This window comes from Paroedura picta, chromosome 7 (genome assembly GCF_049243985.1).
Source record: "Paroedura picta isolate Pp20150507F chromosome 7, Ppicta_v3.0, whole genome shotgun sequence".
In the NCBI taxonomy this organism is placed as follows: domain Eukaryota; kingdom Metazoa; phylum Chordata; class Lepidosauria; order Squamata; family Gekkonidae; genus Paroedura; species Paroedura picta.
In genome coordinates, this window is record NC_135375.1 from 101,853,554 (window position 1) to 101,877,834 (window position 24,281).

Below are 24,281 nucleotides of genomic sequence, written 5' to 3' on the forward strand. Positions count from 1 at the left end.
GCAGTCATTTTTATTTTGCCTGGGCTAGAAAACTCCTTATGATACAGTTTACATCTCAAAGCAGTGGCTGGTGGGAAGCTAAAGGGCAACACGCAGGGGAAAGCACAGAGTACATGGTGGGTGAGTGCTGGAGGGAGGTGTGGGAAGATGGAGGGGTGCTACAGACAGACAAGAAATAGGATTACATTTAAAAATCCCCCGACTGCCTCCCCCCCCCACTCTCCCTCTTAACAATGCATAGATTAAAGCAGTGAACTAACTTACTCTTCCTTCGCGGAATTGCAATAAAAGTATATAAAGATCAGTGTAGATTCCTCTGTGTATGTGTGTCTGTGAAATAAAGCTATTTCTTCGGTGTCTGGAATTCCCTGGGGAAAATCTACAGTGTGAGTGAGTCGGAGAGCCCTTTGGGTGGAGTAAAATAAATGTTAAGGGAAGCCAAAGACACTGGGAAGAGATGATATCAAGGGTCACAGGGGAGGGCCTCTGCAGAGAAAGCTATGAGGACATCACAAGGGGGCCGTGGGCCCTTTGAGGGAAAGAAGAAGGAACAAAGTGGCCGTCTCTCCATTGAAGCAGTCCCATTTTGGGGGTGGGGGCAGGGACCTGCGACCTCTTGCGGCAAGACCGGAAGTTTTGAAGTGGAGGGGATGGAAAAGGAACGGGGACTGGGGTAGCTTGCCTGGTGTGGACTCTTTCCCTGAGCTTCTCCTTTTTAAAGCCATGAAATGTCTTGTGGGTCAGTTAAGTCTGCACAGAACAAGCAGAAATGCCAGTGGTACTCGGTAATGGGTGCGCCCGCCAAGGGCCCCCTGCCATCTTCGGTCCCTCGGTGCCACCTTCAGTTCCAGACTTTCAGGAAGCTGTCCCAGGATCCCGTTGCAATCGCCATGCCGTCTGCGGTGACCCCCAAGCAGCTCACTCGGTTGTCGTGGCCAGACAGGATTCCTGAGTAAGGAGAGGAAAAGGGGCTAGCTATTTCCTTAAAGAACCCCAGTCGTCAAAGAAGCAAGTACAATAATGTGTCAGCCTTTTGGAGTCTGTAGGAACCTTTGGGATTGGGCCATCGTGGGGCGAGTGCAACCGCAAAATGGCTGCCGCAGGAGATGGTGCCAGCCACAAAATGGCTGCCACAGGAGGTGGTGCCAGCCACAAAATGGCTGCCACAGGAGGTGGAGCTAACCATAAAACAACAAGGAGTGAGGTTACACATCATTATAGCTTTTCAACGCAGCAGGTAAAAGCTCTGTTTAACGGGATGCCTCTTAGAAGAAGAAGAGCTGGGTTTTTGTACTCCCCAAAGGAGTCTCAGAATGGCTTACAAACACCTTACCATTCCTTTCCATGCAATAGACACCCTGTGGGGTAGGTGAGGCTGAGAGAGCTTGCAGATAACTGTGATTTTCCCCCATCGGGGCCCTAAAGTGGCTTAATTTGCATTTGTGAAACCGCCTCTCTCAGTATACCTCCAGGAGGGAGCTGCCCTCCCAAAATGGGACCTTGCTAGTAGTCCCAGGCTGAAGGTAGGTGTATCTGTTCACGACCAGGATCAGGGCTTCCAAAACCGGGCAAGATTGCGCCAGCTTGGGCCTTCCAGGTCAAGGCCAAGCTGTACCTTCCTCAACAGAGGCTTTCTGAAGTCAGCCTTGGCTGCCTTCCTACAGCCGAGAAAGGCGTTGTGGGCCTTCCCTCACTCACCCACACGCTCCGCTTTGAGAGTGTCCCAGATGTTGCAGTTGAAGTCGTCATAGCCGGCCATCAGGAGGCGCCCGCTGCGGGAGAACGAGACGGAGGTGATGCCGCAGATGATGCTCTCGTGCGAGTACACCAGGAGCTGCTGGTCCGCTCGGATGTCGAACAGGCGGCAAGTGGCGTCGTCCGAGCCGGTGCAGATGGCGTCTCCGTTGGGGAAGAACTGAGCGGAATCAGATGGAAACGGTCACCTCGTGCCCTCCTCTGCCCCCTGCCCGCAACCATTTTGGGCCTGGAGTTTATGTCTGGGCTTGAGTGGCGGTCAAGGGAAGTGGGGTCAAGGCACAGTTAACAACGGCAACACCACAGGGCTTCCAAGGGAAGAGATGAACAGGGTGGTTGGCTATGGCCTACCTCTGGGCAGTGACCCTGGATTTCCTTGGTGGTCTCCCATCCTAGTAGTGACCCAAGCTGACCCCACTTAGCTCCTGATGGCCTTGAGTCCCCCCCCCAAATTATATATTACACTCTAGACCAGGATTCCTCAACCAGGGGTTTGTGAGACCCTGGGGTTTCCCAGTAGCTCTGGAAGGGTCTCCCAAGTTGGTGGGAGTTTATTTTAACATATTTTTGAGATTTGTTAAACATTTATCAGGCAATATGGCTGTATATGGTCATATTGACCTGCTCCCCCTCCCCAAATGGCCAATGATGGACCTGGAGAGGGTGGGAAGGTGGCCATGTACACAGCTCTGCTTCCCAACCATAGTCTGCCCGATTGCACCACTCCTGGGGTTTCTAAAAGCCTGAAGAATGTTTCAGGGGTTTCTTAATCATCAAAAAGTTGAGAATGGCTGCCTTGGACAATGATTTTATAGGGGAGCCTGCCCTTTAAATGGCCTTTCAAACACAATGCACCAAATCCACATTCAACAACGTGTCCTCATCCCATCCCACCACCTCAGCAGATAAATCCAAGCAGGGCAGCCAGATTCAGTACACTGTGCTGATTGCAACCTGCATTGGGGCGGGGTCCCTTCAGAACCAGGGGTCCTGGGCCTCCGCCTCCAAGTTCTGGCCCCACACAACCACCCTCAGCCCCCCGGAGATGCGTACATTGATGGCATTGATATCCGACTCGTGCCCGATGAGGGTCTGGCGGCAAGCTCCGTCCCGGATGTCCCACAGCTTGGCGGTGGCATCGCAGGCTCCGGAGATGAACAGGTTGCAGTCTGGAGAGACAGCCAGGCTCATGCAGTCCCCGGTGTGACCGATGAAGGTGGTCTTCTGCATGCCCGTCTCAATGTCCCAGAGGATACTGCAGGGCACAGGCAGGAGGTCAATCGGACATGGCAGCCATCTTGGGGCATCGCTCACAGCTGGCCCCATCATCATCATCATCATCATCATCATCATCATCATCATCATCATCATCATCATCATCATCATTTAGGCAGATGGCGAGTGGGTGGGCAGAAGGGATTGTGTCTGAGCTTGGCTTTTGTGGCCCTTCCTTGCATGCCCAGGGAAATGCCGATCGCCACTTTGGAGGCCAGACTTCAAGCCAGACTGGCCAGGGATTCTGTTTTTTTTGGGGGGGGGGCATCATCTGGGCATGGAATTGGGGTCACTGTGGGTGGGCAGGTAGTTGCGAATTTCCTGCATCCTGCAGGGGGTTGTACTAGATGACCCTGGAGGTCCCTTCCAACTCTATGGTTTCATTATTGTTATTTTAATTCATTGATACTCCATCTTTCTCCCCAAGGAGCCCCCAAAGTGGCTCAATTTACATTTGACCTCCCAAAGAGAGATGCGTTCCGCAAATGGGATGTTGCTAGTAGACCTAGGCTGAAGGCAGATGCACCTAGACCAGGATCAGGGCCTTTTCTGCTCTGGCCTCGATCTGGTGGAACTTGTTTCTGATTGAGCTCAGGGCCCAGCAGAACTCGTTTCAGTTTCACATGGCCTGTAAAGCAAAGCTGTTTGGTTGGCTAAAGGAGTTGAAACTCCCCTTACTACCCCTGCGGCTGTCCCCGCTCCCTTCCTTTCCTTAATTGGAGTTGCTAGCCCGATAGCTTGAGAGCCATCTGAGAAGTGGACTGTTAGAATTAGATTTTAGATGTCATACAGTTTTCAATTCCAAACAACCACATTCCAGTGATAGTGAAAATTAGTAAATTAGTAAATTTTCACTATAAATCAGCCATAGCCCCAGTGGAACTGCTCTGCCTTACGGGCCCTGCAGAACGGCTTAAGGCCCCGCAGGGCCCTGATCCCCTTGTGCAGAGCGTTCCACTGGTTCGAGGCCAGTTGGATTTCTATGTTGCTCCTAGTGGAACAGATCTCATACAAGAGAGAGAGAGAGACTCACCATGTGGTGTCCCCAGAGCTGGTCACAATGGTGTTGTCATCCAGGAATCGGCAGCAAGAAAGATAACCTGCAGGGAAGGAAGAAGAGGGCTGAGGCTGGGAACTAGGCTTCCGAAGGAGGCAAGGGGCAGCTGACTCACGGATGAGCTTTTTCACAGTGCAAACTTCAAATTTCAGCAGAGACTCTGGGGCAGATTATAATCAGGCCGTTTTGTGCTGTGTTGCCATGGGCGATCCATTGACTGATCTTTTGGGGAAACTATTGAGAGCCCATGCGGGGCAGCGACTGGACTGTCAGATTCAGATCTCCTCGGAGGCACAAGTTCAGATCACCGCTTTTCCATAGAAGCTTGTTGGGTGACGGTGGGCCAATCATACCCTCTTAGGCTCACCAACCTCGCAGTGTCGGTGTGAGAATAAAAATGGAGGAGAAGAGAATTATTGGCCCACCGAGGCAGGATATAATGGAGTTGAACAAATATTGGATGGTTCTGGTTGTTTCGTTACTTCCTCCGCCCTCCCCAAAATCGGCAGTCTGCCATGAACACAGAAATGATATGCAGATTTCTTAAGCGAAGAAATTTCCCCCATGCTTTCAAGAATATCTTCCTAATACTAAGGACTATGAATTTGCTTATTGTTTACAAGGGAAAATGAGAAGTCTGCAGATGGTTCAGGTACAGAGGCAAGAAGAAGAAGAGCAGTTTTTTGTACCCTGCATTTTACTACAAGACGCGGCTAGAAATTGCCTTTTCCTCCTCTCCTCACAACTGACACCCTGTGAGGTAGGTGAAGCTAAAAAAACCTGACTGGCCCAAGGTCACCCAGCAGGCCTCATGTGTCTCAAAGGGGGTAAGAATCACTTTCCCTTCCTCTCCACACAAAGGCACCTTTTGAGGTAGTTGGGGCTGAGAGAGCTCTGAGAACTGGTCCAAGGCCACCCAGCAGACTTCATATGTCTCAGAGCAGCTGCCAGTCACCTTTCCTTCCTTTCCCCACAACAGACACCCTGTGAGGTAGCTGGGGCTGAGAGAGCTCTGAGAGAACTGGGACTGGTCCAAGGCCACCCAGCAGACTTCATATGTCTCAAAGCAGTTGCCAGTCTCCTTCCCTTCCTCTCCCCACAACAGGCACCTTGTGAGGTAGGTGAGGCTTAGAGAGCTCTGAGAGAACTGTGACCAGGACAAGGTCCCCCAGCAGGCTGCATGTGGAGGACGACTGGGGCATCAAACCCGCCTCTCCAGATTAGAGGCCGACATTCACCACTAGAGACCAAACTGGTGCAGTGAAGTTCACTGACCTGAGTGGGCCGAGAGCTCCCGGCTGACTTTCACAGTCCCTTCGCGACTCTTGAGGCTGTAGATGGAGCACACGTTGTCGAGACCTCCGCAGGCCACGAAATTCCCAGATGGGGCGTAGGCACAGGTCATGACCCAGGAGGAGCGGAGGGGGATGGCGTGGACCTGGGGCGAGAGGAGAGCGGACCAATCCAGAGTGAGGACCTTGTGGCTAGAGATGCCTACTCTGGGGCAGGGAAATTCTTGAAGATTAGGCGGCGGGGTAAGGTTGACAGGTCCGGGTTGGGAAATTTGTGAAGGTTTTGGAGGGGCGGCCCAAGTAGGCTTGCCAACCTCCAGGTGGGAGCAGGGAAGAGGACTTGTCAGACTTGCAGGAAGCAAGCAATCAAGGAAGCTGACAAACAGGCTCCACGAATAAAGTCAATGCACAACATTTTCTTTTGTTCCAAAAATCAAGCATGCCAGAATGCAGACTGGTTATTAAGCGTTTTCAAATGTATTTTCGTCTTCATACAGGACTGGTATTAGTGACAATCTTAACTGTAGTTCAAGAGAAAATTCTTCAATAATCGATTAGTAGACTTCTGCCACACTTGCTTGTCTCCCAAACTACTTGGAACAGGATTATTGTTGTTGTTGTTGTTAATAGAATTTGCTCTTGAACTATGGTTTTAAGATTGTTACTAATACTGGTCCTGTATGAAGACGGAAAATTTTCTTTGTAATATTTCTAGTTGTCTTGCCACTGAAGAAAGTACTTTTGTTTGCTGACCTTGCTTGTGCAGCCCGCTTGTCGGCCTCCAGGTGGGGCCTGAAGATCTCCCTCTATGACAAGCAATCTTCTGGCAACAGCTCCCCTGGAGAAAATGGCTGCTTGGGAGGGTGGACTCTTAGGCACCTGCTCCCCAAACCTTGCCTTCCCCAGGCTTCACCCTCAAAATCTCCAGGCCTTCTCCAGTACAGAGCTGGCAACCCTGAGCCCAGGGAGGGTACCCACCTGTTTCCTTCCTGGTGTCCCTTTGCTTCTTCCCGAAAGCCCCCCCCCCCCTTTTCACAATGCAAAGAACCAAGAAGTCCTGGCTCAAGTCTACCACTGAAGAAGAAGAAGAGTTGGTTCTTATATGCCGCTTTTCCCTACCCGAAGGAGGCTCAAAGCGGCTTACAGTCGCCTTCCCATTGGGCTGGCTCCTGCCCCCATTTTCCATCCCCTCTGCTCACAGCGGAGCGGTGGGAATGAAATCATGACACCAAGTTACTGTGGGTATGCAGAACAGAACAAAAAGTCTCCACCTGTTGGCAGAAGACAACAGTAGAGGGAGACAGACGAATCTCCCTGCGGAGGAAGTTCCAAAGTTCCGGTGACAGCACCAAGAAAGCTCTGCTTTGGTCCCACGACTGAAAAGGCTCTGTCTAGCGTCAGCTGGCTGGGGACCTCCAAAGATTATGGGAATGGGTAGGTTCCTATAGGAGAAGGTGAGCCTTCAGGTAGAGTAGCCCCAAGCACCATGGGGCGTGAAAGGTCAGTACCAACTTAGAACCATCTAGAGCAGGGGTAGTCAAACTGCGGCCCTCCAGTTGTCCATGGGCTACAATTCCCATAAGCCCATGCCAGGGTTCATGGGAATGGTAGTCCATGGACATCTGGAGGGCCGCAGTTTGACTTCTCCTGATCTAGCATTTCACAGAATTCAGTATTTATCTTTGGTTCCTGGGCAGCGATTTTGTGACCGGTCTCCTCGAGGGCCTAATATTTAACAGCACTGATACAATGTTCAACTAGGGATTGTAAGGTGGTAAAAGGAATTCCAAGAAGAGGCTCCGGCTTGCATAAGATGTCTTGAGATACCTCTCTCTAGGTTCTGCCCCCCAATGCAAAATATTTCTTTTCCGAAGTTCCGTGCCTAGTACTGTCCTCTCTTAGTGTGAGTGCATTCTCATGTGTCTGCATGATGCGGTACAGTCCCTAGTGAACAGCGTATCCATGCATGTAAATATCTGACCACTGAGGAAAACCCCAAGAGGGGTGGAACACATTTGGTCCTTTTGAATTAGGTCAATTCATCCATGTGTCAATATGCACGGGACCTGTGAATTCGTGTATGATTAATGCGGATGTTTTTCAAGTCTTAACCGTGCACAGGGATAACAATAAATATTTGCATTTTAACATACCGGAAGCAAACCTTGAATGGCATTAAAAGAACAACGAGACTTACAGCAAGTAACCTTCACAACAGAAAAATCTACCATTGGAGCAGGTACAATGATATAAGTACAGGTCTAATCACAACAAGACAGTCTAGAAACCTTTACCATTTAGACCTAAGCAATGTTAACCGTTGATCAAAACTCCACAACCTGTTCAGTAATTCCAAGGGACTTGTCAGCCGACAAAAGGCTCATTGACTTGCCCTCAGGTACATTAACAAAGGTAGAATCAGTCGTTGGCAAAGTTCATCATAATTAATACAATGTAAAATTATTCGATAAAGTGCATCTGGTTCACTATGATAGGAGAGGGCAAACTCTTCCATCGTGAGGAGCACCCTGCATTTTAACGTGGAGCATATTTTGCTTCTCAGCCACTAAGGTTCCTAGCTTGTAGACACAGGTTGAGATATTTCGCCCCCTCGTTTGCTGTTCTCCTCCAGGGCTGCAGTTTGGCCCTCTGCCCACCCCCAGAAGCATCCCTAATCATTTCAATGCGGTGGGGAATGCCTGGCTTACCTTGTTGGTTGTGTATGTGTCCCACACAATGAGTTTCCCATCTTGGGAGGCACTGACCAGGAGCCTGAGGGAAAAGGCCAGAGCTGCGTTAGCATGGCCTCATGGAAGGATAGATACCTCTCAAAGCAGAACACCCTGCCTCATCCCTCCCCCCACAGACACACACACACACACACACACTGCCATCCCTCTGGGATGATCACCCCTGGTGTTTCTGCCTACAGGTTTGTCACCCCATAGCATTTTCCTGCCTCCATAAAGTGGAAAGGTAGATTCTTTTTTCCCCTTCCCTTTCAGTGCACTCCTGTGATTTAGAATCTTGGATCCACCCATTCTTATCTTAACCATTAGTGGCTATAATATTGTGTTAGAGCCTCTACGGGCTTTCGAAAGCTCATGCCTTGAATAAATCTTTGTTGGTCTTAAAGGTGCTATTGGACTCTATTTTTGTCCTCCCCCACCATGATTTTACTGCCACCTAGTGGGAGTGTACGGAAGGCACTAGACGCCAGCCTAATTGAAAATCCCCAGGCGCCAGCCAAAGAAGAAAAGGGAAGCAACTGTGTACTTGGAATCTGTGGCCCAGTGACAGGCGTAGATCTTGGCCAGGTGCCCACGCAGGGTCCGCCGTGTGCGCATCTGTATGCGCCCAATCACATCTACCCCAGAGCAAAGCTGCAAAAAGAGAAAAGGATTTAGTTAGCTCCAAGGAAGAATGATTTGAGGAAAGGTTTCTTTCTTTCTTTCTTTCTTTCTTTCTTTCTTTCTTTCTTTCTTTCTTTCTTTCTTTCTTTCTTTCTTTCTTTCTTTCTTTCTTTCTTTCTTTCTTCTCAGCATTGTGTAGCAGTTGTGCTATTTCGATGCTGGACTAAATGACTGTAAATAAACACACCTAACCTATGTGCTTCTAACCAGTGGGTAAAAGCAGTGGATTCTAATCTGGAGAATTAAGGTTGATTCTCCACTCCACCACATGCAGCCAGCTGGGTGACTCTGGGCTAATCACAGTTCACTCAGAGCTCCTTTTGTTTATCAGTTCTCTTAGAGCTCTCTCAGCCTTACCTACCTCACAGGGTGTCTGTTGTGGGGAGAGGAAGGGAAAGGTGTTTGTAAGCCTTCAGAACTCCTTTGTGAAAAGCAGAGCATAAAAAGTCAGCTCTTTTCTTTCTTTCACATCCCCCTCTCTTGTGAGTTATGCCAGATGTGTTTTTCCATGTGATCTCTTGTCACATGAACTCATGAACCTGCCTTATACTGAATCAACCCCCTGTTCCATCAGGGTTGCCAACTTTGGGGTGGGGAATACCTGGAGATTTTAAGGGATGGACACTGGGGTGGGCAGGATTTCGGAAGAAGGACCTTGGTGTAAAGGTCACTTTTCCAAGTGGCAATTGCCTCCAGGTGAACTAATTTTGTTCCTCTGGAGATCAATTGTGATAGCAAGAGACCTCCAGGGCCCACCTGGAAATTGGCAACCCTATCAGTATTGCCTCCTACTTGGTCTTTGCAAATGGAGATGTTGGGGATTGAACCTGGGACCTTCTGCATGCTAAACAGAGGCCCTTCCATGGAGCCACGGCCTCCTCCTCACAAGGTATGAAGGGACCATCCTCTACCAATCCCTTTTACCTGAGCAAATGTAGTGTCGGCAACAGCTTTCCGAGCTTCCTGTAAAGAAAGAAAGAGAAACAGACTAAGCGGCAGTTAAATGGTAGGAAGAGGAATGGAGGCTTCCTGCAATTTGGCGGCAAACTGGGTCCAAAAATCCCCTGTCCTCTGATCAGCCTTAACTCTCCTCCCCAATATCTTTGTCTCAGTCAGGGACAGATCCTTCCTGCAAGGTGCTGCATACATGACATGCCAGGAGGGGACAGGTTTTTCCCTTTTTAGCCTCACCACCCCCTTGTAAGGTAGGCCACGTCAAAATACTATAAGTGGTCCCAAATCACCCAAAAAGCTTCAAAACTGGGATTAGTTAAATAGTATTAATTAGTGAGTCGATGGTAAATGTTATGTTTTAGAATGTTATATTTTACTTTCAATAAATGAAACTGTTTTATACATTTTAACCATGTTGCAAACCGCCTCGAGTCCCTTAAGAGAGAGAGGCAGTATAAAAATCCAATAAGCAAATGCTAAGAGAGAGTGCACACAAAAGACAGTTGAACATCCTTGAAAGAAAAGCAAACCAAGATACGTATTAAATCAAAGCTCCTGTCCAGGAGCACCCTTATGACCCACAAAGTGTAATTCCGGGCGCAAGCGTTTGTATTCATGTGTTTGTTCTTTGATGTGTAACATAATGAACTAACATCTTATGCAAATAGGTGCAGACAGGTAGGCCTGAAACAACAGAACAAAGGCTGAATCCAGTGGAACCTTAAAGAACAACGGCAGTGTAATTCTGGGCATAACCTTTCCTGCGTGTGCATTTTGTTTTTAGATGTGTTGCATAATGATCTCGCTTCTTATGCAAATAGATGTGTAGCCCTTTGGGTCTGAATCAACAGCACAAAGGTCGAGTTCAGGTGCACCTTTAAGCTTTATTCTGGGCAACACACAAACATACACACAGACCTCTTCAACCTTATTAGCTTGCAAAGCCTAGTTTGCTGATGTCTGGTACCACAGGAGTGGGATCCTGCTCTCCTCTCCATGCTGGTCCCCTGAGCGTAAAGAACCCCCCATGGGATGTCATGTGCTCAACTTTGGAGCTGCCTGCCTAGACTCCTCCACCTGCCGCTCCAAAGCTATGCAAACAACTTCTCACTGGGAGGCTCAGGAAGAGGTCTGGGGGGATCAGGAGCCCCCTCCTCTACTCAGCAAAATCAGCTTCTCAGGTTTTGAAAGGGACATTCTCAGAGCTGCCATGTGACTCTGGTTGAACCCAGAGCCAGCTTGCAAAGCCCTTAGTCATCCCTGGAAGCCATTGCTCACCCCCCTTGATTTCAATGGCTGCTACTCCATCCTCCTGGGTGGTGGTTTTGCAAACGGAGCAAACATGGCGGCTCCTTCGACAAATGACAACCCCCAGAGTTCTTTGAGGGAAGCCAGAGGAGCTGGACTTGGGTGTGACCAAGACAAGTTTGTGGTAGCCTGCAAATTCCATTCTTTACCATCCCACTCTTAGCTTCCATGGAACTCATCTGAGAAAAGGAGCTATGGCTTCTAACAAAGTAGGAACTGGAGGAGAGCGTTTGTAGAAAGGCCTGGTCCAGGTGTCCCCCCCACCCACCCCCCAAAAATTACCTCAATCTGCTTCTTCAGCTGCTCAGATTCCTGCTTCAGCTGTTCTATTTCACCCATCTTGACAGGCTAGCTTGAGGCCTCCCTCCTGTGGTCACCTGGGTCCTGTGGGTATCAAAAGAGAGAGGGGAGGGAGGCAAGGAGAGAGAGAGAAGGAGGTTCAGAAAGGCCATCTCTTGGATCTCTCCCTTGGTCCATCTAGAGAGATTCAGGTGGGTCGCCGTGTTGATCTGAAGCAGCAGAACAAAGTGTGAGTCCAGGGGCACCTTGAAGACCAACCGAGTTTTATTTTGGGTAGAAGCTTTTGTGTATCTGAGGAAGTGTGCTTGTGCGTGAATGCTTATGGGCCAGGGGTGGCCAGACTGGGCTCTCCAGATGTCCATGGACTAGAATTCCCACAAGCCCCTGCCAGCATGCGCTGTGTGCCCATGTGCTCCATGGTCATCTGGAAAGCTGACTTTGCTGCCACGCATAACCAGACAACACGATCACTTGACCTAAGAACATCACCTACACCATTTCAGGGTCAGCCGCTTGTTCCTCTTCTAACATTGCATTTGCCATTAAAAAGGTCAAAATTGCTTGGGGCTCAGAATGCAGATCGTTATGCGTTTGGGGGGCAGGGTTTCATCTCACATGACCAGGTGCTACAAGCACCCTAGGTAGTTTTGACCTTCTGGACCATTTCAGGGCATGAAAATGATGCGGAAGGGAGAATTGGAGATCCCTTTGGAACGTGGTTTGCGGTTGCAGTCTAAGTTAGGCACTGCACATGTGGGAATGGAGGAGAGAGGGCAACTCACGCAAGACTGCTACATTGGTGGGCATCGGTAGTTGCGATCGGTAGAGAAGTAGAAGAAGCCGACAACCAGGCTCCACAGAGTTGCAAAGAAGTCACAACATTATTCCCAGATAATATTTTGCTAAAACGTGGACCGGTTAATAGTACATTTTCATGTACTTCCTCAGTGACAAAAAGAATATGAAATCTGCTTTAACACCTTCATAGGTTGACGCACTAAAGCTCAGTAGAAAATATCATAGATTTTCAGCAATTCTACGAAACTCGGAAGGTGACTCAGTCCCCCGCAGAAAAATTCTGACTACATATTGAACTTAAACTTTGCTGGCAATAAGTAATATTTTCTACTGAGACCTTTAGAGTGTCAACCTACGAAGGTGTTAAAACAGATTTCACATTCTTTTTGTCACTGAGGAAGTACATGAAAACGGGTTATTAACCGGTCCACGTTTTGGCAAAATATTATCAAGGGAAAAAGCCATTACTTCTTTGCAACTCTACAGAGCCCGGTTGTCGGCTTCTTCTGACCCTCCTGGTGGGACCTGGAGATCTCATATCATGATAACTGATCTCCAGACAGAACAGATCAGTTCCCTTGAGAAAATGGCCACTTTGGTGGGTGGACTCTGTAGGATTATACTGAGGTCTTCCCCCCCACCCCCCAAATCCCTTCCTCCCCAGGCTCCTAATTGCCAGATATTTCCTAGCCCAGAGTCGGCATCCTAGTGAACACAAAATCTGGGGGCGGGGACTCTGTTCTCAATCTATGTGCTCCATAACGCGACCGGCCTCTGTGGAACCTACTGCTGTACATGGACTCTTCTCCCCTCCTTGCATCTCTCCAGCTACAGACTCCCCCCCCAACACACCACACCTGTGCTTTCTGGTGCCTCCAGGCAAGGGTCAGGTTTACACTACCCGGAGTGATTTGCATCTTACCTGATGATTCTCCAGGTAGGGCAGTCTGGTGATAGGAGTCAGGTTACTGGAGAGGCTCAGGGAAGGGCTGGCAGGTGGAGCAGAGCCCAAAGGCAATTCCAAACCCACAGGAGTCAGCGTGTGGGTCCACACAACCTCTCCTTTCCATGGTAGACCATTCCCACTCTGAGTGAGTTATTTCCATGAGCTTGTTTACTGCTCTGGTTGTCCCCCACATCCAAGGGAAACTAGCAGCATCATTTTGAAGTTCCTGATATGGAATAAGTCACCTCCACTCGCTTTTGTTTCCATGTCAAACAGCACAAAGCGAAGGGGAAATGTCTTTGTGTTAATTGCAGTTTGAGAGGAAAATCAACAGGAGACAGATTCTCTGAACAGCAGTGCCGGGAGGCAACATCAGGGGAAGGCCTCAGCCTCTAAGATCCAGAGGTTGGTCCTCTAGAGGAACTGGGTGGCCACTGTGTGAGGCAGGATGCTGGACTAGATGGACCACTGGCCTGATCCAGCAGGGCTCTTTTTATATTCTAATTGCCATACCTTATCCTCCATTACTGCACATCTAAAATAATTTTGGAAGTTTATTCCGTATTAATTAATACCAGCTGTAATTGTGAACAGCTTCAAATGAGGTCAAGGAAACTGATTTTGAATATTAGTATTTGAGTTCTGACCTGGATATCTCGCCAGATCTTGGAAGCTTAAGCAGGGTCAGCCCCTGGCTAGTATTTGGATGGGAGACCTCAAAGGATTTGGGTGGTAGTTCCTCCAAAGAACACCAGGGGTCATCATGATATAGAGGCATCTCCCAACGTCCCTTGCCTGGCTGCCAGACAGTCTTTGAATCTGCACACACCATACGTTAAATAAATGTGAGTATTAGAGTCTATGTTCAAACCCCAGTTGGGACGAATAAATAAACCACACACAAATACTGGAGGTTTTCCTCCTCCCTGGCCCCCTCTTAGGCACTGTTTCCATTACTGGGTTTGCTCTGAACTTCCACAGTTCTCCTTATAGTTTCAGATGAAGAAGAAGAAGAGTTGGTTCTTATCTGCTGCTTTTCTCTACCCGAGGGAGTCTCAAAGCAGTTTACAATCTCCTTCCCTTTCTTCTCCCCACAACAGCCACCCTGTGAGGGAGGTGAGGCTGAGAAAGCTCTGACAGGATTTCTCAGTCAAAACAGCTCTATCAGGGCTGTGACAAGCCCCAAGGTCACCCAGCTGGGAATCAAACCCAGCTCGCCAACTTAGAAGTTGCCATTCTTAACCACTACATCACACCGGGTCTCTGTTCCTTCCCTATTTCCTCATTATAGTTCCCTATGTCAGAGGGTCCATTAATTACTTATAATATTTGTATCATTTTGCCCCCTGTCGGGACCCAGAAGGGCATACAACATTCTCCCCTTCTCCGTTGAATCTTCACACCAACCCTGCGAGGCAGGCTAGGTTGAGAGTGGGCGATTAGCCCAAGGTCACCGAGCCAACTTCCATGGCAGATTGGGGATTTGAACCTGGGTCTCCCTGACCCTAGTCCACACTCAAACCACTATGCCACACTGGCCTTGTGTGGGTGACCATATGAGGCGGGCTTATACTGAGGCTGACCCTGGTCCCTCACAATCAATACTGTCTACTCAACCCAGCAGTGGGTCTCTGCATCACATTGCCAACAATCAGATCCCAGAGGGATGGACCAGAACCAATGGGATTAAATTAATTCAAAATAAATTCCATCTAAACATCCAGAAGAAGTTCCTGACAGTTAGAGTGGTTTCTCAGTGGAACAGGCTTCCTCGGGAGGTGGTGGGTTCTCCATATTTGGAGATTTTTAAACTGAGGCTGGATAGCCATCGGATGGAGAGGCTGATTCTGTGAAGGCTCAAGGGGGTGGCAGGTTACAATGGATGAGTGATAGGGTTGTGAGTGTCCTGCATAGTGCAGGGGGTTGGACTAGATGACTCATGAGGTCCCTTCCAACTCTGTGATTCTATGATTCTATAATTCTTTCACTGGAGTGTCAGGGACTGAACCTGCAAAACAATCGATCAACTACCAAGCTTCGTAGATTGTGAGATTAGGGATGCCAGCCTCCAAGTGGGACCTGGGGATCCCCTGGAATTATGGTTCATCTATAGACTACAGAGGTCAGTTCCCTGGGGGAAATGGCTGTTTCAGAGGGTGGACTCCACAATATAATAGTCCACTTTCGTCCTTCCTCACCCCAAATCCCCCCACTCCCGACACCTCCAGGTATTTCCTAACTCGCAGCTTGCCACCTTAGGCAAGGTAACTGAAAGGCAAGCTCCTTCCTGGTTTCAAAATAGCTTCCTATTCCCTCATCCTGCCTTGTTGTTGCAGAGAGCCGTGAAAACCCAAGACCTTTCCCTGATGAAGGACTATATGAGTTTTCCCAGATTGACAGTGCTCAGAAATTGGGAAACTTTGAGCCCATTTAATTATTCAAAGCAGGCTCTTAAGGCAACTTTGAGGAAACAGACATCTCCTCTGCTCACAGTTCTCTTAGAGCTGTTCTTGCAGAGCAGTTTTCTCAGAGCTCTCTCAGCTCCACCAACCTTACAAGGTCCCTGTTGTGGAGAGAGGAAGGGAAGGTGATTTCCAGCCCCTCTGAGACACATGAAGCCTGCTGGGTGACCTTTACCAGTCACAGTTCTCCCAGACCTCTCTCAGCCTCAGCTACCTCACAGGGTAACTGTTGTGGGGAGGGGAAGGGAAGGCAAATGTAAGCCGCTTTGAGACTCTTTCAGGTGTTAAAAAGTGAGGCACAATAAACCAGTTCTTCTTCTCTCTTCTTACTAAACTGTGATGATTGTGCAAGCAGTTCCACAGTTGCTTCCAACCTCTGTCTTAGACATTTAGATCCTTCGTTCAGGATGATTGGAGCAGCATACATGGTGGGGGGTCGGGGAATCATTCCACTGTCTCCTCACAACAATCCTGTGAGTAGATTAGGCTGAGAAGAAGCGCCAGAATCTCACACCCCACTATTCTAACATAGACATGATTTTTCACACAAACAATTATTATTCATGCACCTCCAATAGTGTTCAGGAAGAGGCTGAGTTTCATGCCCGTCTCCCACCTTTCTTTGCTTCTTAAACCCCACCCTCCTCCCCAATGGCTTACTGTGTTGGCCTCTCCTCCATTTTCATCTCCCAACAACCCAAGTACAAGTAGCCCAAGGTCACCCAGTGAGTTGACCTTTTACCAGTAACTGTGGCCGATATCTTCACAGGTAGGACCCAGCAAGGCGGGAATCTCTCCGTGCCAAAGCTCCTCCCATCCTACTCTGGCACTCTAATGGCCACACCAAAATCCGTGGTGCCTTGCAATGCCCAGAGTTTGAAGACCCACTCCAGTACAATGAACGTCTCTTCCTTGGAGCGTGGTTCCATTTCTCTGATTCGCTGCTAAATTTCTGCCTGTTTTGCTGTTATTAGACCCATTCCCCCCCCCCGCCCCCCGTCCCCATCCCCCGCTTGGAGGTTCTGTCATTTAGCTCTGCACTACCTAACATGGCTCTTAGGAAAAGCAAACCAAGGTCCTAAGAACCAAACAGGCTGTACTCCTGTTACCCTGTTTTTCCCTCCCCCCCTTTTCCCTCTCCTGGCTCTCAGGATGCACATACACACACACACACACACACACAGACACACATCTGTTCCCAGGCAGCAGAACATGCCTTTCACAGAGCTATCTCCATTCTGCATGTTATAACTCTTGCGAGTAGTTCTGGTTGCCTTTTGGCCACTAGGTGTAAAATCTTGTTCTAGCTGTCCGTTGAAGATAAAAGCCCTTCTGCCGCGGGAATAGATTATGGTGGGAAGAAGGTGTATTGGTGGGGGAGGGTTTTTTCCTACATGTACCCAAACAGGGGTAGTCAACCTGTGGTCCTCCAGATGTCCTCCAGCGTTTGCTGGCAGGGACTCATGGGAATTGTAGTCCATGGTCCCCTGGAGGACCACAGGTTGACTACCTCTGTACCCAAAGGCTGACCAAGCCATCTTTCATGATATTCCAGATGCACCCTCTTGAACCCAATAAACAACTCTGAATTCTTTTCTATGAAGAATGTCTCAGTTGTCTTGTCTCCTTCGAGAGAGTAATCTTGGATCATGACAGGTTCTGCCTGATTGTTTCTTTATGGGCTCACATTACCCTACTTGACGTCCAGTTTCGGAGGCCTAGCCTGCAGCCTGTTGTTTCCCACCTGTTTCTCTCCAGCGGCTAGCTTTTTTGTTTATTTAAAGTCTGGATTCTCATTTTGGGGAAGGAAGCCTGATTACCAGATGCCCCCTTGCATGCAGCAGAATCGGACCAGAAAGGGTTACTAAGCTAGTGGAAGAATTCAGGCCTAGGGCATGTTTAAGGAGGGATTGGAAGAGCTAAATATAGAGGAAAAGATGGAGTGGCTTAAGCTAAGGTCTCTGACGGAAACGTTAAATCTCTCCAAGAGAACTAACTCCTGGGGGCCCTGACTGGTCACAAAGCCAGGACAGAATTGTTGTAAACAAATAATTATTGCCATGAAAGCTCAGAAGTCTCAGAATTGCCAAGAGTACTATTCGGTAGTTCTAAAGGCTTTGCCCTGTTACCCGGCAGAGTAAACAGCAGAAAGGGGCTTCAGGCTGGAACGGCATCTGTCTCTGGGAAGTAGAGGAATGGGCATACAATTTTTAAAAATCTGCCCATCAGAGCAGACCCAGAAATGGGTCAGCTAGGAAGTGGGACAGTCCAAGGATCTAGACCGAAGTGAAATCTGCCAGCTGCATAAAATCCACATTATAATTTCGGTCAGCCTGCCCTGGGTTTCTAAGGCCTACAATGTTGGATGAAGTCCAAAATGGACTTTATTGGGACTGCTTAAAAATGGCAAAACTGGTTTTTAAGCTTCATTGAACCCTTTCTTGGGATTTGATGTTTAAAAAAAAAACACAAGGCAGGAGAGAACCTCTATATCAGGGGTAGTCAAACTGCGGCCCTCCAGATGTCCATGGACTACAATTCCCAGGAGCCCCTGCCAGCGAATGCTGGCAGGGGGCTCCTGGGAATTGTAGTCCATGGACATCTGGAGGGCCGCAGTTTGACTACCCCTGCTCTATATTTAGAGGCTGCAACCCTCTGTAGACCAATGCCAGGAGGCAGCATGAGGGGCAAGGCCTCGGCTTCCGTGTCCAGTTTGTGGGCCACCCGGGTCCATTGGCTGGCCAGTGTGTGAGGCAGGATGCTGAACTTGATCTGACCTTCTTAGGGTTTGATTCCCCATTCCTCCTCCACAGGCAGCCAGCTGGGTGACCTTGGGCTACTCCCAGTTCTTCTCTCTCAGGCCCACCTACCTCACAGGGTACCTGTTGTGAGGAGAGGAAGGGGAGGCGACTGCAAGCCGCTTTGAGACTCCTTTGGGTAGTAAAAAGGCAGGGTACCGAAAAAACAACTCTTCTTATGCTCTTATCATGTTGAACACAGAACAAGCCCTAGATGAATTGTTACCATTTGCAATGAAAGGTTTCCACCTCTTTTGCTAAATTCATGCTTTATTCCTGCTTTATTGCAATATCCATGTGAGTATTATCTATCCTTTTAACATTTACAAGTATTTTCTGTTTTACAACCTCTGCTTTGCAACTCGGGTACTAAGGCCAGCCAATGGACAGAGCTTTCCCCTTCAGCTCCTCCCTGCAACATCCACGTCCATGCATCCCACTCCAAGGGCCAATGTGCCTTGTCAGTTCTCCCTGCTTCTGGGGTTCCCTTCCTTTGAATGGTGGCCTCCTTCTCCAGTGGTATGCCTTCTCCTCCACACAAATGAACCAAAATCTGCGGGGCAAATAATCTTTGGACCACTCTACTAGACTATCGAGAACCAGATTGGTGTCGTGGTCAAGAGCGGCAGCTCTTAATCTGGAAAAACAGTTTGATTCCCTGATCCTCCTCCACAGGCAGCCAGCTGAGTGAACTTGGGCCAGTCACAGTTCTCTCAGAGCTCTCTCAGCCCTACCTACCTCGCTGGTTGTGTCTGTTGTGGGGAGAGGAAGGGAAAAGTATTTGTAAGTCACTTTGGGACTCATTTGAGTAGTGAAAAGCAAGGTATTAAGTACCAGCTCTTCTTCTTCTTCTTCTTCTTCTTCTTCTTCTTCTTCTTCTTCTTCATCATCATTTTCTATTGCTCTTGCAACAGCTTGCCTGCCTAGCATTGCCAATATCCAGCATTGCCAATAGCATTGCCAATATCCAATATCTGGATTTTTTGCCAGAATTACAACCGATCTTCCCCTGTAGAGATCAGTTCCCTGAATACAGTGACTGCTTTGGAGGGTGACATTATATCTTGCTGAAGTCCCTCCCTGGGATCTATCCCCAAATCTCCAGGAATTTCCCACCCTGGAGCTGGCAACCCTGTACCCTACTTGCATCCCGTCACACCACTCAGCCAAGTTTGAAGGTCTCCTCCACCGGAAGGGGATCTTCCACCCTTTATGTCGAAGGAAGGGTCCTTGAGAATGGCTTCAAGCTTTGCTAAATGAAACGGCCGGATCAAACTCCACGTGTCCCAACATTAAGAATGGGCACACTTGATCAGGTCTCCCCCCCGCAGTTCCCCATCAAGCGAGATTTTATTGGTTATCGCACATTAAGGCCAACCTTCAACACCACCCGTTCTCTTAGAAGGAAACACCACTGCTATTGCTGGGAAGAGCAAATTCGAATTAAGCTGCCAGTCCCTTGGCCATCCACGCTGGCTGGTGGGAGGAAAGGAATCCTGGGCACATTCAGCAATTGTATGAACATCGGTGGTTCTAAAATAAAGCAGCAAAACTCTGCGGTATGGCTTGAAGAGCCAACCGGTATCCAGCATCTGCCTGAGTTTAGGCAGCTGTGTTTGCTAAAACGTTATTACAGAAGACAAACTAAAATTCCTTTCCCAGATTGAATGAATTTCTCTACTTTCCATGCGTCTGTCTGTTGTGTAGAGTGGGTGACCCATTTGGGATAAGGACCTCTGAAATGGAGGGGCTGGCTGGGGTTTTAAGGAGGCTTGCCAACCTCCAGGAGAGGCCTAGAGATCTCTTGGTACTACAACGGATCTCCAGAGTAGAGATCAGATCCTCTGGATAAAATGGCTGCTTCAGAGGGTGAATTCTACGGCATTATACCCTTCTGGGATTTCTCCCCTCCCCAAACCCTACACTCCCCATGCACCTCCTCCAATACCTCAGGGATTTCTCCACCTGGAGTTGGCAGCCCTACAGGACATCTGCCTACTTCTGTTGACATGATAAATATACAGTCTCTCATCATAACCCAAGCCCCAAGGATATGCCCAACGACGTTGAACCCATAGCGAGGCAATCCCTGACCCACACTTGGCTTCAGTGGGGCAGGAGTCACAGTGGACCCTGTGGGGCCTGCTTGCCTCCCCACATGAATCCTTAGAGCACCCCAAGTTTCACTCTTGAAGCCAAAGCCGTAGCAAGGCTCACACCAAGGAGCCGTAAATAGAAAAGGGAAAGGCACGGAAGGACATAGAGAAGGGGGATTAACACGTCTCTTGGGGCCCCACCTAATCCTCGGGCACCCTGACTGACCCTGAGCGCCTTCAGAGCCGGATAGAGGGAGATGATCCACCCCCTGGACCCCTCCTCCTGCACAAAGAGAGCAAAGGGCAAGATAAAATTACCCTGATCTCTTCCTCTCTGTTCCGCTGCCTGGGTCTCTCAATCCCTTCTCTAGAAGGCTAAAAGTTTGACGGGACCAAAGATGCCCAGAGAACATGTCTATCGGGTCTGGATACAAAGGGGTCCCCCTTGAGGCACATTGTGCACCTAAAGACGGGACCTTCAATTTGGGTAGAAGGGAGAGTCTCAAAGTTTCTTCTTTTGCTAAAGCCAGCAAAATGGATTCTGGCCCTGGCCACCCTGCCTCTAGGTCCGCTTTACACCCGATGTGTATGTTTCCCACATGCCGCTAAAAATGTACCAAACAAAAATTCCCTTAGCTTTGTTATGGGTGCCCAAGTTGGGAAGCTGACACAGGCATTAAAAGAGAAACGTTTGTTCCCAAGTTCTGTGCCCTCACCACTAGATTCCTTTGGGGACGTGTAGCATGCATTGATTTATTGTATTCAGATATTTCACTTATATCCTGCCTTTCTTCCCACTCTTCCATTCTAGCCACACAATTCCCCTGGGAAGTAGCTTAGGCTCAGCGCTGCGACCGGCCCACCGCTGGGTTCCATGGCAGAGTGAGGATTTAAGTCAGGGTCTCTCAAACCCAAGTCTGACATTCTGGGCTAACTTTTTTTTTGGTCCATTTCCTCAACCAGTACATTCTGGCTTTAAAACCAGACCTATCCTTGCGGAAGTTCCAATCTGCAGGGGCGCCAACTGGTCTCTCTCTCTCTCTCTCTCTCTCTCTCTCTCTCTCTACCACTGATCGGGGAAGGGAGTTTGCGAGCTATCCGATACCAGTCCCCAAGCGGGTGGGGAGGGAGGAGAACTATTGGAAGGGGTACCATCTTACCGTGCTATACGGCTTGACCCCCTCCTTCTCAGGACCTCCCAGGACGTTCAGCTCCCTCAAGCCAGGAGAGGTGCAGTTCCACCGCAGGCTTCCGTCGGCGGTTCCGCTGCCGGCCCCAGCCGCTGGTCCACCACGCTCGGCGCCTCTCCCTCTCACTCGCAGTGTCTCATCCTCTTCTCGTACAGATCTCCGTGTGAGGAGCTGGGGAGGCTGGGGGTGGAAGGGTGGGGTGGAAGTTTTGGGGGAGGGCCAATTCCAGGAGCGGCATCAAGCAAATTAAATCAGACACCAGCGAGTTGGGGAAATCGGATTGGGGCTTAATGCAAAGCAGGTGGATTGGGAGGGGACGGGGAGTGACAGAGTGATGCGTTCTCCTTCCCACCCCCCTCTTCTCTTCCAAATACACACGGCCAAAGAGTCGTTATCATTAATTTGGGTGTATTGATATCGGGTTAATAAAATGGGGAGGGGGGAACCACACGTGGTTTCAGCTTGGGTGGGATTTGGGCCCATAAAAGCATTGTGGGGAATGCGTTATGGGGTATCTTCTTGTGTTTGGGGGACTTTTACCTTGGGCCCCTGTGGTGGTAACAATGGGCATCAGATCATCATTTGTGGTGCCGTGGCTGTGGCATTTTCTAGAGTTAAGGGACAAAGGTGTGCAGTAACCTGACAAAGGCATTGGATTGAAGGCCTTTTGGCCGCCGCGTGCAGGGAGATGCCTGCTGCTGAGGATTACCGTGGCCTCAATCTCTTCTAATCTCTCCTGCAGCTTTGGCCCAAGCCCGAGATAAATACCTTTTAACGGATCATAGCTGACGTCAGGAAGCCATCAATCTAATCAGCTGGGCCACTTCTGGGCCAGAGGTAGCCACAATAGGTTGTGATGAGGGCCGAGCACCTCACATGTATCTCAGCTTTTGAGAGCTAGCATGGTGCAGTCGTTAAGAATGGTGGCGGCTTCTATTCTGGAGAACCAGCTGAGAACCAACTGAGTGCAGCCAACTGAGTGACCTTGGGTCCTTCACAGTTCTCTCAGAACTCTCTCAGCCCCACCTATTTCACAGGGTGTCTGTTGTGGGAAGAGGAAGGGAAAGTGCTTGTAAGATGCTTTGAGTCTGTTTGGGATAGTAAAAAGTGGGGCATAAAAACAGTTCTTCTTCTTCTTCTTCTTCTTCTTCTTCTTCTTCTTCTTCTTCTTCTTCTTCTTCTTCTTCTTCTTCTTCTTCTTCTTCTTCTTCTTCTTCTTCTTCTTCTTCTTCTTCTTCTTCCATTCTCCTACAATAAGAGCCCACGACTGGGTTCCAGATTGTCTCTGGAGGAGTGGAAATCACCAGCAAGGGCAGGGAAGATTTGGAGTTTCAAAAGTTCGGATTTTGAAATGCACAAAAGGATATCAACACCGAGCTAATTTCAAGTGTTCAAGGCGTTTCCCATTTACTCCGAAGATGACCCTGAATGTTGGACGCCTCCCTTACATGCAAAAAAGAAAAAAAAATCTTTCTAAAAAAACAAAGGACAAAAACTTCAAATCCAGCACCTAAGCAAGATTTTTTTTAAAATACATAAAGAGAAGGAAAAAAATGATAACAGTGGTGGCGAATCAACACGCACATTTCTATAAATGATTTCCAAATATTGAAAAATAGATCTATATACAATGACCATCTATATTCCATATGTTTAAATGCTACAAGAGTCCTAAACTCTGTTGATTTACTGAAAACTATTGGGCATAACAGCAACCTGTATGCCAACATGAGATGATCCTTCCATGGGTTTTGTTTTGCTTTTTGATGGCATACCTGTGGGGAAAAATCTAGTTTTGCATTTGAGGAAAGACTGTGTGGCTATTCGTACATCCTTGAAAAGTAGGCCAGCGTAAATTTGCTCATTATGGGCTTCAGAGGCTAAGAGAGGTGATTTGCTTATGGCCGTTTAAGACGTTTTGGAGACTGGCAGGGTTGGGGCTTCAATCAAACCAGCACGGTGTAGTGGTTAGCAGTGCGGACTCCTAATCCAGTGAACTGTGTTTGATTCCCTGCTCCCCCACATGCAGCCAGCTGGGTGACCTTGGGCTCACCACAGCACTGATAAAGCTGTTCTGACTGAGCAGTAATATCTGGGCCCTCTCAGCCTCACCTCCCTCACAGGGTGTCTGTTGTGGGGAGAGGAAGGGGAGGCGATTGGAAGCCGCTTTGAGGCTCCTTCGGGTAGAGAAAAGTGGCATATAAGAACCAACTCTTCTTCTTCAGTAATATCTGGGCTCTCTCAGCCTCACCTCCCTCACAGGGTGTCTGTTGTGGGGAGAGGAAGGGGAGGCGATTGGAAGCCGCTTTTAGGCTCCTTCGGGTAGAGAAAAGTGGCATATAAGAACCAACTCTTCTTCTTCAGTAATATCTGGGCTCTCTCAGCCTCACCTCCCTCACAGGGTGTCTGTTGTGGGGAGAGGAAGGGGAGGCGATTGGAAGCCGCTTTTAGGCTCCTTCGGGTAGAGAAAAGTGGCATATAAGAACCAACTCTTCTTCTTCAGTAATATCTGGGCTCTCTCAGCCTCACCTCCCTCACAGGGTGTCTGTTGTGGGGAGAGGAAGGGGAGGCGATTGGAAGCCGCTTTTAGGCTCCTTCGGGTAGAGAAAAGTGGCATATAAGAACCAACTCTTCTTC

General features: G+C 48.9%; 1 protein-coding gene across 1 annotated transcript; it reads right to left on the reverse strand.

Moving 5' to 3' along the window:
* Window positions 1-21,822, reverse strand: GNB3 (G protein subunit beta 3). The gene is made up of 10 exons (XM_077345769.1): window positions 21,615-21,822; window positions 11,337-11,438; window positions 9,717-9,755; window positions 8,656-8,762; window positions 8,088-8,151; window positions 5,363-5,525; window positions 4,064-4,130; window positions 2,809-3,010; window positions 1,699-1,915; window positions 1-948 (listed from the first exon to the last, which is right to left on the reverse strand). The coding sequence occupies exons 2-10, from the start codon at window positions 11,391-11,393 to the stop codon at window positions 842-844; spliced, it is 1,023 nt and encodes a 340-aa protein (XP_077201884.1). The 5' UTR covers window positions 11,394-11,438; window positions 21,615-21,822; the 3' UTR covers window positions 1-841.
* Window positions 21,823-24,281: the final 2,459 nt, after the last annotated feature.

Excerpts from the sequence above, each read along its gene's own strand:
- GNB3 (XM_077345769.1), bottom strand. The coding sequence starts at position 11,393 with ATGGGTGAAATAGAACAGCTGAAGCAGGAATCTGAGCAGCTGAAGAAG. Across the intron at positions 8,763-9,716 it reads CCGACACTACATTTGCTCAG|CTTTGCTCTGGGGTAGATGT; the intron begins GTAAAAGGGATT and ends CTCTTTTTGCAG. Across the intron at positions 5,526-8,087 it reads ACACATACACAACCAACAAG|GTCCACGCCATCCCCCTCCG; the intron begins GTAAGCCAGGCA and ends CTCTCGCCCCAG.